The sequence below is a fragment of the Anopheles ziemanni genome, chromosome 3, assembly GCF_943734765.1.
Source record: "Anopheles ziemanni chromosome 3, idAnoZiCoDA_A2_x.2, whole genome shotgun sequence".
NCBI classification, from domain to species: domain Eukaryota; kingdom Metazoa; phylum Arthropoda; class Insecta; order Diptera; family Culicidae; genus Anopheles; species Anopheles ziemanni.
The window spans coordinates 4,156,613-4,174,483 of NC_080706.1; the positions used below are offsets into that span (position 1 = coordinate 4,156,613).

A 17,871-nucleotide genomic window follows, 5' to 3' on the forward strand; every position below is an offset into this window, starting at 1 on the left:
AGCAACACTGATGTTGAATTGTCCATGCAGGTTTGAACTTGGGCGTAGTTCCCGGATGCGTTTTCTTTGCGTAAATTCCTACGTAACCTGTTTGGGTGACATAATGATGGAGGTTAAATTACTTGTGCACAACGCAAGTTTATAGTCAAAAATCGGCAGTTTCTCAGCCTACTATTAGTACCAGCCTACTTACTCATAAAAGTATCAAAGAAATAACGTGTATGTATCACCGGAAAATCAAAATCGCCGTTGTCGTTTCGTTGAAGATGCCTTTGAATAACTGCTTCCGGTGGAGGATTGTGACTTTGAAGCATCATCCTGTTCTTCGGAACTCTCTAGATCCTGCTTGTCTTTGCCCATGGCTAAATCGTTCAACTGCGCCTTCAGATCGATAGCCTTTTGCAGCAGATGATCAAACCGTGTGCACACATCACACTCCTCTCCGTCGCGGCTATCTTGCGAAGCATCCGGATTGCCGAACAGTGCCAACAGTTCGTTCTCCTGGGTCGATCGATCCTCTTGAAACGGTTCAAACATCTCCGGAGCTATTCTCGACCGCGCATCGCCGTCGTCGTGCGTTTCACCGGGAAACGTCCACCGAATCACGCGCAACCTAAAGGGCTCCTCCAAACGACATTCGGGGCAGGTTTTCTTTATTTTCATCCAGCGCAGGACGCAACGTTGGTGGAACACGTGTCCACATGAGGTCGCCAGGCACTGGTTGAGCAGTGGCTCCCAGCAAATATTGCACACAAAATTCATAACTTTCAACGCATGCGTGCGATGAGTACTTGATGTCCCAGCTTACTTTGATTTTGCTACCATTTGGATAGTTAGAAAATCCAGGTTAGATGCCATCACCAAGCCTGAGTACTATAATTGAAGTGGTCTTTCATTTTGCGGAATGTCGATCGTGATGCGTCCTATCTTTCGTACCCCATCAACTTGCATTTCCAATGAGCAAAGAGGATTGGAACATTCTTTGATTCGAATCAGAAAATCTCCATGTTCTTGTGAAGCTATTGTTTAACGTCAACCCGGTGCATTGTTTTGCAGATGCAAATGTCAACCCGACCGACCGGGCTTTTGGGCGTGACGTTTTCCAAGCTGCTGCACCTTTGTGAATTTTCTTGCAAATTGCTCTTCCCTTTTCCCTTCTGAACGCGCACGTCCTTTTTGTCGTGAAAATCGTTCAATCACGATGTTCCCCGACTGTGCGACTTGTTTTCAAGTCGACCGCGAGACATTTACGGCTGAGTTTTGTCCCTCCGAGGGGCGGGGTGCAGTAAGGGCCTCGATCGTCGTCGGACGAATTGAAATCGAGAGGCCACCGTCACGATTCATCATCGTCGTCGAAGGGAGAGGTTTGTTTACAGAAACACCAGCGTTCCTTAAGGTTTTTGGTTTACTGCATGCATCGCATGCAGTAAGACACGATTTGATCTCGCCGCCTTTCGCACTCTCGATTCTTGGTTCTCGTTCCTAAACAACAAACTATCCCTGTTTGCTCCTTAGTATTGGTTACGAAATATGATCTTTGCCTTTTCGAAAAGAAAATAGTTTTTTTTTAAACTTCCAATACACTCGAGTCGAGAGAGAGAACGTAGTTTGCAAAGTTTTCGTGCTTCGTGCGAAGCTGAAGCTTGTGTTGTATATTTGCATTTTAGATTTTGTGCAAACTTCGATTTCACTCCGCACCGGGTTCTGTAGTGTGCGGCATGTGCTACGACTTTGCAGAGGACTGATCAGATTTTCCATGCACTCTGCTCCTATGGGCCTTCTTGTTCGTATTTCGTTGTTTGCCGCATTTTATCACACGCACCGGTCTCGTCGAAGGCAAAGTAAACGGAAATTTATTCTACTCACAAGACTCACCGGACCAGCAGACGAGTGGATGTGTTGGCGAAATGAATAATTTATTAAACATTCTGAATTGTTGTCTCTTCGCGACGACTCCGTGCATAATCGATGTCCACGTTGGATCGGTATGGAGCGGCTCGATTATGTGAACGATCGGTGTTTAGTTCTTCGACGCCTTAGGAAGAGCTCTACCGGCTCTAGGGCGAGTCTGTTTTGCATACTCCTCTTCTCACCCATCGGTTGGTTATTCGGTGAAAAAGCACAAGGGGAATAGAATTTGAATATTTTAAAATATCCTAACGGCTTTCACTATCCAAGAAATTCACTTTCCGTTGAAACTTAAGGTTCCGCTCCAACCGGAACATGATAAGTATGACACAACCTTGGATTTCCCCAAGCGTTCGTTTCCGATGCGTCCACATAGGGCGCGTTGTTACCTTTGTGGTTCTTTGTTGCAAAACAAAATATGTGCAATTTTTTCTGTCAGCGACCTGTTCACTAATAATAACTCGTAAGGTTGCGTTGGGTTTTTATCGCTGTACAAAGTGCAACATGACAGTATTTTGAGCTCGAGTCATCCGTCACGGAAAAAAAGCATGAACGTTGCTTCGCCTGATGAGTCATCGTATTAAAAACCAATTAGAACTGCTTGCAAGTATCGATTCTTAGTATTGGTTTATGGTAGTAGATCTATCAGCAACTTATTTTCTATCATATGAATCAATTTGTTTTGAGCGAACATATGTTCTCTCTTGAATCATCCCATCTCACCTTGATAGAATTTGCAGTGAGGAATTTATTTTCATGTTTTTCTCACTTCCCACCGGAAATTTAGCTAAACTTAATTAGCCTTGTGTGGCCCGGTTAATCGTAGGTTGTTCGTTCCTTGTACCTTGTACAAGAATGTTGACGTGATGCGTTTGACTTTATCAAATCATGATCTATGGTGTTCCGTATTATAAGTTACCCATTTCCCACCATTTGATCCCTTCGTCAGTGTACTCTAATCGTGTTAATTGCACAGCAGTTCGTCTGTTATCGGATGATTCGGTGACGAAAATCGTTCTCCACCCTTCATTAAGCAAACATAGGCCTTACAGGCATAAAGTGTACCAACCCATCGAAACTCCACTAGCACTGCGAAGGGTTGATGGCAAAAATAAAGGTCAATAAAGCCAAATCGACGCTGGAGAAAGTTTCCGACGACCCGGTCGACAAAAACGTTTATGGTACGTCAATTATCATCAGACTAATTGATGGTACAAATGGCGCACCAAAGTGCCAGTAACATATGCTTTGCATCCTACATTATTCTCTTTGGGGTGATAAAAAGCCCGGGCCCAGTGCAAACAACATCACGAACCAATCCCAGGTTTTTTTTTTGTACAAGTTGTTCTACTAAAGGTTTTGGGAAGGGCTGATTACGTTTGCACCTGCTGACGATTTTTCGAACAATTAGCAAATCCAATATTGACGAGTGTTACTAGCCGTTGATATCCAAAATATTGAGGACTTGGGAGTGGCGTAGAAAGTTACAGATAATCAATGTTTTCAAAGAAAATAAACAAGTCTGGCAAACATTGTTATTCATTTTAGTTATCGACTCTTCTTTGGGAAGATACGCTCTTTCCCGCATTTTCATGTGTGTCGTTCCATAGATCTAAGAGCTACGATCACAGATCTTTGTTCCCAGACATTGGACCACTATGGCAATTTCTCGATGATGAACATAATTGATTAGGAGGAATTATTTGCGCAATGTTTTGGAATGTTTATTTTATCTCTTGTGCATACATTTTCCGATTAATCACAAGTCGATTTTGCCCGATTCCCTTCTCAGACCTATTTGTTGCCCGCAAATAGGACTCGGACCAATGGTTCCTCCAGCGTCCGGCTTTTAGTCAGCGACCGGATCCTCTCTTCCCTTGTGGCCATTCCCGACCTACATGGCGGGACAAGAAGTAGGCGAAACGAGTCGAAACAGAAAACCGACCACATCCATTCGCCTTGAGCGGCTGTCGGTTTCAAGGGCCACAAAAACCCACACCGGAGAGTATGTAGATTGGAGCAGTAGCCTCTTCCTCGCCCAGACGTGATTGAGTGACTCACATCGGACGTTAAGAAAATATCGTCTTTTGCGCTTTCTTTGCACGATGATGTGTGGCTTATTTTCAGTTTTTCGCATTGGTGTGCACCTTTCCTTTTTCCGCTGCCTCCAGGGGGGTGATGATGGAGGCTTTTCCACGCCGAGAGATCGATAACCGAAAATGGGCACTCAAATCAGTCTTGCGAGATTATCTTGCTCTTTCCCTCGCAGCGATCGGCAGAGAAATGAAGATTATGATCGTCCGGAGGGAAGAAGGCGGCCCATTAGTTGCACGCAGACACAGGCAGGCTGGTGTGCTGTTATTTATTTTCCATCGAACTCGAAATATGCTCGCGCCGGAAGTCGGTGAAGTGGTCCGTCGGGCCGAATGCTGCTGCACTCTCTGCTTCGGTCATTCGCGGCGGATGGACGTCAGGTAGCGGTGGTGTTCCGTTGGCCTCTTCCTTCCTGCCAACTCTGGGCCAAGTGGTGGTTTGCAAAATTGGCGAATTCGCATACCTTTCGGTGCCTAGATTGGGCACAATAAAATGGAGGAATAAAAACAAGCAGAACGTCTCGTTAACGCTTTGCCGTAGGAATGGATTTGGCATTTGCGAAAATCAATATTTGTATGAGTGCGCGGATGTGAAGTTTTGAATACAACTCAACATAAAGAGCATTTCTTCCACCCTCCTGGTAGCAGAAGTAATCATTTCCTAATTTTAGAACAAGATCTCCCGCCTCAAACGTGCTTCCTATCGGGTTTCCTTCTCATTTTTTAATTAGAATCAATTTGGAGCCTCATTTTATCATTAGCTACCGTCCATCTGGAGCTGCAGGCACTTAGGCCAGACTTATCGTGATCTTGTACTTTCAAGCCAATCGGTTTTTGCGGCTTGTCTGTCCGCACGTACCCTTCACTTGTTTCACTTTGTGGAACCGTGGGCCTGAAGCTACTAGCATCGGCTTTATGACGGGGAGTTATCCCGGCAGGGGGCGGGAAATTAAGTTGTTGCCAACTGTGGTCGCCTTTATTCGACACTCTCAACCGTACCGAAGGCGTTCGCTTCGGGGGGGACCAACAAAGAAAGAACCGCTCCACGGCTCAAGGACTTCACGGCCGTCCGTTCTGCGACGGACGTAAAACCTGTTTGGAATCTAAAACGCTGCAATCCGGTTTGAAAGATCCGAACAGTCTTACCTGCGTCGAAGGAGCTAAATAAATAGTAAGAGAAAAAGATAGTGCATCGAAATTTTCTACTCACACACATACCCCCCGTTCTGTGACGGGTTCATTCTTTAAAGCAAGCCTACGAAGGAAGTAGAGAACTCCCTCCTGGTAAGGATAAGAGAACTCCCTCCTGGTAAGGTTAAAAGCAGTCATACAAGATCCACGAGTCTACGGAGATGTCTGCAAGGACATACATAGGCTGATTCGGCTCCACCCCAGTGGAAAGTAAACCAGTTCATCGGAGGGACAGACTCATGCAACAAAAACTGGCTCGCCGAGGACGCCCGCAAAGAATGGGACAACTTTCAACAATCGCTTGCCATTTTGTCAATTATCATGTATGCGATCTTCAAGCTCCTCAAGAACCTATTCGATATGAACGTCACGTATCGTGATGAGTTATGCCCATGCTCCATTCTCGACGAACTGGAGCAACTCGAGCAACGCCCCGATCCATAATTACACCCGTTGCAACAATGTATCAACCTTCGGGAATATATTTTACGGCATTCCAATGTTTTGGTGGCGGCAAAAACATCAGAAACCAGTGGGAAACGGCAAAAAAACTGCTCGAAATTGGCATTCCCCTGGTCGATGAAGGAAGAGGAACTCCTTAATAGGAATTAACTCGTGTGCCGAATGGGACACGCTCGTCCGGAGTACATCCATCCGGGACCCACCGATTACGTGACATTGTCGCATCGCGAAAGGGCAGCCCTTCAGGTTTCCCCATATGAAGGTAGGAAACACGATGCCACTTCGGAATCGTGTGTTCGCCACGCTTGGGGGCTTCTCCAATGAGTATGAGTTATGAGTAATGGTGCCTTCCCCTCCGCCAAACTGGTGCAATTGTGTCCGCGCAATGAAATCAGCCCTTCCGGTTGACTGTACCACCACCAGATTTGTGTTTGTGTGTCCTCACAGGTACACTTGTCGACATGTCCAATGTATTTCAGCCCGTTACGCACTCCTAATCCATCGTCGACCGGGCGATGGTTGCTGGTCGGAAATATTATTATGAAATTTCGGAATTAGTTACGCATCGATTACGTCGCCCTGGGAGCAATTGATAGTTTCAGGTACGCACCGGTAGGTAGGTGCCTTGCCTGCTGCCGCTCGACTGCGTATCCACGTTGTTTAACAAACCAGATAATAATAGTTCACCCTGCTGCTGCCATGTCGACAACGGTGTGCGTGGGGTGTTACGCACAACAAATCGCTTGCCGATTGACGAGGAAGTACGGTGTGGCTCCAGGTGGATTTCTTGGTGGACCTCACCAGATGGCGCTCACATAGGCAAAGCGCGGATGGATACTAGGAATGGCATCTTTTTTCCTGCGGCTGTGGGTCAACCATGTCTAACCCCCGTGTAAAGAGGGGTGTGTTTATGTGCAAGGTAGGCAACTTTACAGCTCGATCCAAACCCTGTTGCGATCGATCTGGACTGGATGATTTGCAAACGGTAGTAGAAGTCGAGACGGCGAGGAAAAAGGGGCGACCCTTACACGCCATTGACAGAGCCCCATCGTACGCCATTCGATGCCTTTGTTCGTCTTGCAGTGCAGCAAGTTTTCAGATGCATGGAAAGGGGTAGTTGGTGGGGCCGCGTGGAGAAGTAGAGTTGGCTGACGGTCGCGAACTGCCTTGAACTTATTTCATATCGCTCGTGTGTCCGCACGCTCAGCAAAACGAGCTACGGCGATGCGCGGACGGTCTTTGTGCCTCGAGGAGGGGGGGACTGCCTTAGCGGAACCTAGCTTCCAGTAGTGGGTTTCTTGCTTGCCGGTTGTCGATGACCGTTTCCTTTTTTTTGTTATTATGCTTACTCATTTAATCTCCCTCGATGGGGCCTGACATTTGCGTCCTCTCGATAGAAGTTCCTCGTGTTTTCAGAAGTTCTTTAAAATCTGGAGTCCGAACACTGATTGATAATGTTGCCCAGAATGCATGGGCGTGACATTTGCGTGCTCTCGCTAGGCGTTCCTCATGTTTTCTGAAGTTCTTTAAAATCTTGAGTCCGAGCACTGATTGATAGTGTTGTCCAGAACTCATAGGATCTCGTTCAAACGGTCTACTTGTCGAGTATCAGCGTTCAGAATACGACTATAAGCAATTGAAGTGACTTTCTGAAATGGTACAAGAACGCATCGTTGGGTACTGTAAGTCGATCCATCATAAAACCCCGATAAAAAGGCATCGTTCTGCCTACGTTCACTACCGTAAAAAGCCACCCAACTCCACGCACCCGATCAGCGTCGAACGGAAAAAATGCCACCATCAACCTCACCTTGCGGGAAAAAAGATCCGCAGCCAGCGTCGACAACCTTTGTGGCACTTAGTCACACACGTTGAGGCGTTACTCTGACTCTACTTCCGCACCCTGTTCTACCGACAAAACGGCGGCGATGAGCCCCGCCGGCAATCGGGGACTCGGGGACAATGGCACCGGTTCAGGTCGTGCGCTTCCAGGTTCCGAGAGTTGGGGTGTTGGGGGAAAAGTGCCGTAGGCGCGAGGTAAATTAGAGGAGACTGGGCTAATCGTTTGCGTGCGGATCGCGCCTAATGTCACACGCGTACAACAAACCAATCGTCAGGGTACGATCGCGATCGCTGGGAGTTCAAAGCCCCCGCCTAACTATAGGGAGGAGGTGGTGCGTGTGTCAAACACGTTTGACTTGCCAGTCCTCGGGTGGCCGAATCGAGTAGCCTGGTTGGATCATGTCGATGTCACTCAACCGGCTTAATTTAAAGGAGACCTAAAAGAGACCTATGTTTCTTTGTGAGCTAAACGCGGTTACCAACGGGAGGATTAATATCTTCCGTTATTCTCTATTCTGGAGAGTTCGATGAGGTCTTTATATGTTCTAAATGAAAGTTCGCAATCTAATCGCTGGATAGAGTTTATCAAATTGAAATAAACCATTTTGCGCGAATATTATTGAACTTTCATGTCGACAATAACCATTTCTACCACGCAAATATAAGGCAACCGATGTATTTGCGATCTCTCTTCCAGTCTCCGAAATTCCAAAGTTCACGTTTTATCTCGCTACTAATGAATCAAATGGGAATAATTTATTTGGTGTTTGTAGCATTCATTCCGTTTGGTGCAACAATTTCTCGAGTTTGGAATGAAATACAGCACCCACTATCAATTTGTATTATCCTCTTTTTATCCTCACTAACCTCTGGAGCAATGGCACTGCATAACTTGCCCTTTGGAATCCACTTTTTCACACTGGTGGCCATCCGTCGTGGGCTATTTATTTGTCGCTATCTCAGTACGCTCTTTCGCACCATTTAGCGCCAAAGTGGCGGTCGGTTTCCTCCGTATGTCGCTCGTCGGTAGATTTATTCTGCCCAAAGAACCGCATAAGGAATGCAGGCAAACATTAGTCACGTCCTTTTTGCTCTTGACAGAGAGAGAGAGGGTGTTTGCGTGCTTCATTTGTTGTTCGCGCTAGACACTCTCGATGGCATATTGTGGGGGTGCAAGGAACTGGTTGGCACGTTGGTGGGTGATATTTTGTTCCACTACAACACCCACTTACTCCAAGACTCCAGACCTTCTTAATCCTTTAGCGAAACGTGTGGGCTCTTATCCTTTGCACATGCGCAAACCGGGAATGCCGCCCGTGTATGGTTTCTTTTCACTTTTTGCTTGTTCTACTTGTGTGTAGGAGGAAAAAGTTCCCATAAGCCTACGATCAGGCGCCAGCGATTTTGACCCCATTTGTTGTTGAATGACGTTGGCTACCGATTTGAAAATCGAAGTAAAACCGTTTCCATTCTGGTCTTTCAGCTGGGATTGGGGATTACGTTTAGGACGAAACCCTTCTCTGACAAAGTGCAAACACCCAGTGCCATTTTTATTTAGCTCACTTTTACATCCGATGGCTTCCGATTGGAAACAGAAATAGAAAATCTATTGGTGTACAAAAAGAGGCAAAAAAGAAAACGATACCTAGGTGAAACTAGCGGAGGGCCACAATACAAACACGCAATATCACGTGCTGGCACGTTGGGTGGCGCAAACAAGACAAGGCGCCCTGTGTGTGTGTAAAGCCCGTGTAATGTGTCACTTGAAAAAGTGGACAGATGAAGGAAAAGGGCCACGCGAAGGAATGCGCAAACGATCGATCATGATCCCCAAAGCAACTAACGAAGGTGACACATATGGAGACGATCGCAGCCGATTGTGCGTGTGTGACGCGCCCGATTCGAATGAATATTAATTGCGACTGGGTCGAATATGGGCGGCGCTGGTTTTACTTTTCATCATCTTCAGCTTTCACCGCACAGAGAGAACTGTGAAGTGAGTAGAGTGGTGCTATTTACTTCTCCGTTGAAGTCGGCAAACATCCGGCGATGTCGCTAGTTTGCTGGCAAATGTTCGTCTAGCGAAACTGAAACGAATGTATTGATCATTTGATGACCTCGTTCGAATTTCTGCAGATAAACAAATAACAAACATTGATCGGTTGTACCTTATATATCGATAATTTGAACAATCGCATTTTTCATCATCTTCGTGGTAATTTTCCTCGCGTGCTCATCATTACACTACACTCGTGTTGGATACCCTTGGGACCATCGAGAATCGAGGTTTCTTCCGATGGAAAATTATGGCTATTACCCGCAGTGGAAGTGAAGTTTCATCCTTGTCGCTCGTTATGTTTATGTTCCGACCAGAAACTTCCAACTTCAAAAGCCAAAAAAAAAACAAAACATTACGATCACCACCACCCGACCGCCACCATCGTTGTCATCATTAGTACATTTTTGTACATTTGCTTTTGTACGTGTTCCGGTTCGATTCCGTTCGGCGCGCATTCAAAGCGAAAAAAAAGCGAACGAATTTTCCTCCAGCTTCATACGGTGCTTTTTCCCGCCCCGTCCAACAAAAAAAAAAGAAGAAGAAAAACGTGCGCCATCCGCGAGTTATTTCTTTTTATTTCCCTGCGAACCAACGGTGCATGCTTTTTTTTGTCCTCCCAAATTGCAGCACAAAACCATCTCGTTTGGCCGCGAGCATAGCTATAAGAACAAAAAACTTAAAATAAAAACACACTCGATTGTCATCTCAATTAAAGTCACACTCTTCTGCTAAGGGGACGATGGAACGGGAAGTGGCGGACTCGAATAATTAGATGGATAATTATCATTTGCAATTGAAGTCCATCCCGATGGGTCTCTTTTCGAGGTCGCGCCACATTCGAGGTTTGTTTGGTTTGTTTTGTTGCCAACGCGCAAAAAGGTCATTTGTTTTGGTCGCTCTAATGTTTCTATTTCACTTACCGAAATCGTTTGCTTCTTATTAAATCGAGAGATGATGAGCAAAAGATATGTTAATGCCTGCCAAGTGGATTGTTTTCCTTGGTTCCAATCCAGTCCGGTGCTGGTTATTACTGAGGGGAGGGTTCGAGTAAACTCGGGGGGAGGAAGGAGCTTTTAATTTAGGTTATTCATTTGACACCTTTCCACTCAATTAGGGTTAATTACGTTTTGATGCCGAAGGATAAGATCTAAACAGTACTTTTCGTTTCTTCGAAATCGTGTTCAAACAACAGAAGTATATTACAAAATCTTCTCGTGTACCGTCTCTTTTTCTGCGAGTTTTCCACCTCCCCAATCGGGTTCGAATTTGTAATTTCGATCCTCTTTATCACAAAGTTGCCGTATTTTCACTGGTTCAGGTTGACATCTAAGGCGCCCGGGGGGCAAGATCTCCCGTTTTTCTCGAATTCGACCAAAGCTCTAACCCGAGCTGCCGGAAAAATTTGCCGGAAGCAACGAGACGGGTTGAAAAAACCCCATCATTAAACGTTAAGTATCTCGACCAGTTTCCGGCTCGGCTGGCTTAAAAAAGCCCCCCCCCCCTCCAATGTCGATGTGGAAACGAGGGAAAGAATTCACAAATTAGTCAAACACGGGCAGAAATTTCGAGCATTTTTGGGGCCAAAGCAAGACAAAACAAATGCGAATTTTTTTGCTTTGCTTCTCCACTTGAGGGTTGACCTCATTTTATGGTTCTCTTCGGTTCTCAGCGTGGGCACACGGGGGCGCTTTGTTTTAATTGCTGTTTGATAAGTTTGGTTGGAATTTCTAATTTATCCGCCTCGTCGTCTTTCTGCCAACCTTTTGCGCCGTGGGGAAAAATCAACCGCGAGAGGAGGAGGGATCGTTTGGCTCCGTAATTTGTTGTTAATTTCTGCAAAGAACACTGTTCCTTCGAGCGTCTCCGTGAACCCTAACCGAAATGCTTAATCTGTGCAACGTTTTCTTACTTTTCTTTCCTTCTTTCTTCCTCGAACGTTTAGCCCGGCGAGTCCGGTTTCGTGGTGCTTGGCGACCTGACGCTGGAAACGTCGACGGATCCGGACGAGGCGCTTGACATGGGACCGCCGTCGCCGTGCAACGGTGAATTCGCCAACGCCTACATCGTGATCAATGGCAAATCGAGCATGAGAAACAAGACTAGTAGAAGTAATAAGGTAAGTGATGATGATGATGATGATGCAGATGACGGGGAAACACAGCTATCCTAAAGCAACTGGTTTATTTTGGGCACATTTCTTTTTCAGTTCTTCTTTCCTATACTTTATCCTCTTTAATTGTCAGTGCATACGAAAATGAGTCATATATAAATGTCCAAATAGGCAACACTGCTCGTTATCAGACGAGCGGAGACTATTTGAGAGACAAACAAAAAGTTCTGATAGGGGAACCGTTTAGTAAAGATAACTTTTACCCTGTCCAACAGTTGGCAAACAATAGAGTTTCAAGTATCTCACTCACATATATTGCTCTTGAAAATGTTTTCTTCCACCGATGCTTTATTCACGTGTCGGGAGAGTCCATGTTGACAAATAGTCTCTCCCAATGCTGGAGTTTCCAATCCGTTGCGAACCACACCTTGTGGTGGAAATCCACCTTTTTCCACCCTCCTCTAGATGAACCGTAGAAGCTCTTATTTGACGTTTCTCATAGGAGTACAAATTTAAAACCAAGGGATAAAGTTTTGCAAACGTGGCCAAACGGCGAAGGTGAAAAACGTCCGGCCACCGTTAATAAACGCTAAAATGTGCGTGTGTCACAAGTGCGTGTGAGTGTGAGTGTGGGCCCAGTGTGGAAAGGAAAAGCAACCGTAAAAAGCATCACAACTCCTCCTGTGCCACAAGCTGCGAGGAAGCGGATCGCATATTTGAACATCTTTGAGTGCCCACTTCATGGAGGGAGTTTTTTTCCCTTCTTTACTTTTAGTTGGAAAACGTAGGGGTGGTAAGTGGGAGTCGTGGGAGGAGGGTTGGAAAATTACTGCCAGAGAGATGCTCCATCTGGTGTGTAGTTGTTCGCGGTGGTTACCTATTTTATCTCTCTCATTCCCCCTATTTGGGAGCGCATATGCATCGAAACACGCACATGCACTAATGGTTGGCAGACATATGCGCAAACGACAAGCAGATGAAGAAGTGAAACAAAATCCCTTGAGGGGGGGAGAGGGATGTCTAGCGCGGAAGGAAGGAAGGTAGTTTTTCTTAATGAATGTTGAAAAACGCAGTTTTCCGCAGAAGAAGAGGAGCCCGATTGGCAAACACTTTAGCAACGCGCGCAGACGCAGAGATCCGCCAGCGTGAATCCGGCTCCCGGAGTCGTGAGATGAGCGTGTCAAATTCCGTTTCCTTGTGTTGAAAATGAGATTTTCTCCGCCTCCGCCACCTGAACGCGGGAAAGCAAGGAAATCGACAGCAGCTTCACTCTTTCGACAGGCTCCATTACTTGGCGGCGTGAAAATAGTGTTACTGAGTGGCGACGTTACGAGGCCGATCGAAAGATTGGTGAAGGAAAAACGCGGCGTTTACTTGCACGAATCGAGGGACGATGTAGATGTAGTTTAAGGGTGAAGGGAAAGGGTACCGGGAAGACAAGTGAATGCAAATATTAGGGAAAATTTATCGTCATTTCTCGGCGCGGGCTTGGAAAATGGCACAAAGGGTAATGGCTTGAAAAAGAACGTAATATATTCGCAGACCGAAAACTTTGAACCAATTTCTTTTTTGACGTTGGAAAACGCTACGCAAACAGAGTGTCACATCCATTTAAAAAGGGAGATTTAACTAATTGATAGTGGTCTTCTGCACAAGAGCCGCATCTGTGTGCTTCGTGGTCTAAAATGGAGCAAAATATACGTTTGCTTCTTTTTATCAGTATCTCTTTAATAATTTTTATGTATAGCTAGTTATTCTTTCCCTTTGCTGTTAGAATTTACTCCGAAAGTTTTCAGATTGTATGTCCACTGCAAAGCCGAAAAAGTCCTAAAAGAAACTACATCTATTAAATACCCTTACAATGTTTGTGCTCCTCTTGGCCACGAACAAACGAGAAGAGCCAAACTTTAAAAAGTGTTTGCTCCTTAAACGGCTCCAAACAAACGTAATAAGACATGAAACTGTAGCGTGCCAAGTTGAACAAACGAGCCCCCCGTGGCGTGAAAATTGATCGCCGGAGGAGGAGTCTCAATTTCTCTGGCGCTGCAATAATTGGTACTCGTCAATTGATCTATCGATAGCGTTGGAACCAGCATCCATCACCACCCTGTGCTTGCGTTTGCGTGCCCATTGCCATCCAAGTTCGCCCATTAGCGACGTCGAGAGATGTCTTGTGGTTCGCTTAAACTCATCTTCCGTGCGCTGAAAAGGTAAAGTGAAACTTTTCCTCACCTGTTCCGATTGTGTTGGATGTTTCTTTTCCATCTTTGGGTGTTGGGAAAATCCACCGATGACTGATGGGTGAGTGATGCTAGTTATTGGCAAGTATGATAAACATGGTTTATCAAGCCCAATGGTTTTGGTGCTTTTGAGAGGTCAAGAAAAGAGGACTAATAAATCGAAAGTAAATGAAATATTGGTAAAATTGATGCTTGAGAAATGCCCACTTTCTTCTTTGATTGTATTTATTTTGTTTATCTTCTGAAAAAAATAAATTCCAGTGAATGATAATATAATCAAACTAATAGATTTTCGATCAAATCTTTTCCATTGACGGATGCACTTAACGATCGTATAACATGTGTGTTATATTTTTAAACGAAAGCACCTCCACACAGGTTAACATCAACTCAAAAGCGCGTTAAAGTGAAACATTTATCTCACCGTTCGGATCAGCGCCTTTTCGGTCAGCTTTGGCAGACATTCTTCTTCGCATTCCAAACTCTGTTTATGTTGCACAAACAGTTTTCTGATAACATCCAATCCGGCCGGCCACATCGGTGGCCATTTGTGTGCTTTATTTTTTCTCGTTCCCCTTCAGCGCACAGCTGCTAGCTAGAGGTTGTTTTGATAAGTTTGTTGTGCTTGTGGTTTGCTTCCTTTTTTCTCCTGCGCGATAAGAAATAAACGTCGGCGGCCAACAGTGAAGCTCAGAAGGAAACAGCAACGAGATTAAAGTCGAAACGGAAAGAAACCTAGAACAAAGAGCGTCAGTTTAGTTACATCTTAGGCCAACTGCATTTGCAACGAAGGTTAGCTTGTTTGCGAACTAAATTATTCTTTAATTTATTTCGCGCAAAGTTATTCGAGAAAATAGATCATCTATTAAAATCATAATTTATACCGAAAATATCATATGTGTGCACCTGCTTTTGTGATGTTTGTCAATTTATCTCCTTCCCATTGAAGCTTTTGATTGAAGCGATCAATTATGCCATAAATTAACGCCATCTCGGAGCGAAACCGTTTGATTCATTGTCGATATTTGTAAATTAAATCGATCGATAAGCCGAAACCTGAAAATCGAAGAAAGTGAAAGGTCCGACCGAGGTGTGGTGGTGGTAGTCGATCATGCTAATGACAAATCAAACCCCGGGCGGGACGTTTCCTCCCATTTTTATTCGCTAACGGTTCCGCCGATAGCGCCGATTCGGTCGATATAGAAAATTAATTGCGCCAGTGAAAGTGATGAGGATTATCTACGTGTTTGCTTTCACGATGCGGCGCCCCCAGGGTTTTATCGCTCGTACTTTGTATACGTGGACATAACTGCAACAGCTTCTTTAAAGTAGCAGGTTGTTGCCTTCGGATTATACGTCTCTTTAACGCCTTTCTCTTTTAGACATACAAATTATTTTAATTACATGTGTAATTTGTAGCCAAGTTTATTCTTGACTTATTTGAATGCAACAGTTTCATTTTAAAATATTTAATTGCCAACCTATGACAGTAAACAACGGTTCGGTAAGTCGTTAAAACTCAAATGAGAAAATATGGAAAATTCACGGTCCCTCATGCCTGCTCTGGTCGAGTCACAAGTGCATCGAATGTACTACATTGTGGTTACGTACAAGGTTTGTGCTAGTTGTTTGTGGCTTGTTTATTGCAAAACCGAAACGGAAGCTGTGGAAGTGTCTGGAAGGTACTCTGTATGTATCGTTCGGGGCTAAAAACAGCCTTTTGCCTATGCCATCAACGTAAGCAAAAGCAGAAGCTACAAATCAACCCCTTGGGGGAAGGAGGAAGCGTAAGTGCAAGGTGGAAGTTCGTTCACGAATATGAAATAACACGAATTAATGCTCGGTGCGTGTCGTTGCTCCTCCGCCCTACAACCGACGACACAATCGAAACAATGTTGCGAAGAAATGTATGCTCATCATGGGGGAGAGGAGGGGGGAAGGGTGTTGGAAAAATCAGAGGTGAGGGAAGTATGTTTATGTGAAGCAACAGCAAACAAGCCAGGAATCAACCGAACCTATATTACCGATTCGTTTGCGCTCTGGGGGGTTTGTCTTGACTTTGGTTTTTGGATTTAATAACACGTACCCGACTTTTGCCAGCAGCCCGGCCACGCATCAATAAACCGGCAAAAAGGAAAATGAAAAAAAAAGGCCCTAATGTTGAATACCACCCCCCACGCTAATGCCTGCACCTTTCCACGAGCGGCGAAAAACTATCGTGCGCAAATTTACACGTTTTATTCGGTTCTACGGCAAAGAAAAAAACTCCTCACCACCACAAGCCGAGAAAGAAAAGTGAAACAAACAAGAGAGTTGTTGCTGGCTGATTACGAAAATTTTCCGATTTTTTCGTACCCGTTTTTCCTCCTCCTAACCAAAAGGGAGAAACTACCCTTTTTTCCGCCGATGATAAACCGACTGATCGAGCCACTTCTCAACGGGTTACGACAAGATGTAGACGCAGACGACGACGACGGTGGTGGTGGTGGTGGTGTTTGTGCGTGCGTGCAAATTGTGAAGGCGGAAGCTGCAGATTTACGGTAGCCACCAGCAAACCTCACCACCACCCTCTCTGGGAGAGCGCTGCAATCATGTGTGCAAATAAAAAGATTAAAGCAACACAGACAAAGGTGTGTTCGATGGTCGGGTGGGGGGGGAATGGGAAGTGGAAAATGTAAAATCTCCAAATGGAAAAGTGGAAAAGCGTGATGCTCTCAGCTGCGCAACAGGTGGTGTGGTTGGATCCATCGACAGGCGAAGATAGTTGTCCGTTGGTTTGTTTGGAATTTCCATCGATTGGCCCGATCCATCAACCATCTGCGGCGAATCCTTCCACATCCGTTGGCAATCGTAGGACCGGGCGGCAGGTGAAAGTGTTAAACCCACAAAACCCTTCCATTTTCACATACACACAGGCACACACTTTTTCTAGGGCGCGAACATTTGCGTGTCCCCGGCGCGAAAAAGAGATTCGAAGCTTCGATGAGAAGGAGGAGGAGGAGGAGGAATGTTCGATTGTTTCCTTCCTTGAAGGGGTTGAACTGCTGAACGCTGATTGATTGCATCACTGTGAGATTGCTTTCTGCCAATGTGAGCCATCGGTTGGCTCGGAATTTTTATTTGCTTCCCCTCGGAATGGATGATTGCGCAAGTGCAACACTACCAGAGATAAAACAGTCGTGTACGCGGTAGTCACTTTGTCTCCGGGCCGACACCTTCACCTCGAGGAACTGAATCAAAAAGTGTACCGCATTGAGTAACCCAACTGCACTTTGATTGATTTTGTAATCATCACCCCCCGTTATGCGTTAGTGTTTACGCTTGTTTTTGATGTTGAATAAATAGATGAGTTTTTCTCTTCAGCTCCTGTTTGCCCAAGCCGTTTCTGTGCAGAACAATTTACAATTTACAGGGTTTGCCACCTTATTCAGCTCTCACCCACCAATGATTGAAATAGCTCATCGACTGTTGCCTCTAACTCATCTCATTTTGTCTCCAACTCATCTGACTTTGTATCTGACGCATTCGGGGTATTGTCCCAAGCCGAAAACTAGGGAATAAACAAAGTAATTGTGGTTATGATACATTGTAAAACTCCAAGAACAATAAACATTATTATTTTTGTATGCTTTAAAGCTATTCTTATGTATTTTTGAACAATTTTGCAGTTAATTTGTATACGTGCCTTCATAAGTATATCATCTAAGAAGGCTGAATTGTGGTGTTTACCTCGGTGGCATAAACGTACTTGCTTGGATCAATGACAGTTAAGATAGTGCGTTTATGCGACCGGGTTAAACACCACAATGCAGCCTTCTTAGATGATATACGTATGAAGGCACGAGTGAAAAACATACGCAAAATTGTTTAAAAATACATAGGAATAGCTTAAAAACATACAAAAATAATAATGTTAATGGTTATTGGAGTTCTACAACGTATCATAACCACAATTACTTTGTTTAT

General features: G+C 45.0%; 1 protein-coding gene across 1 annotated transcript in view; it reads left to right on the forward strand.

The window, feature by feature from the left end:
* The window catches only part of LOC131289304 (uncharacterized), a 48,781-nt gene that overhangs the window by 11,559 nt on the left and 19,351 nt on the right, over nt 1-17,871 (forward strand). Inside the window, exon 3 of the mRNA XM_058318531.1 lies at nt 11,498-11,671. Within this exon, the coding sequence (XP_058174514.1) occupies nt 11,498-11,671 (174 nt within the window). The remainder of the gene's footprint in view (nt 1-11,497; nt 11,672-17,871) is intronic.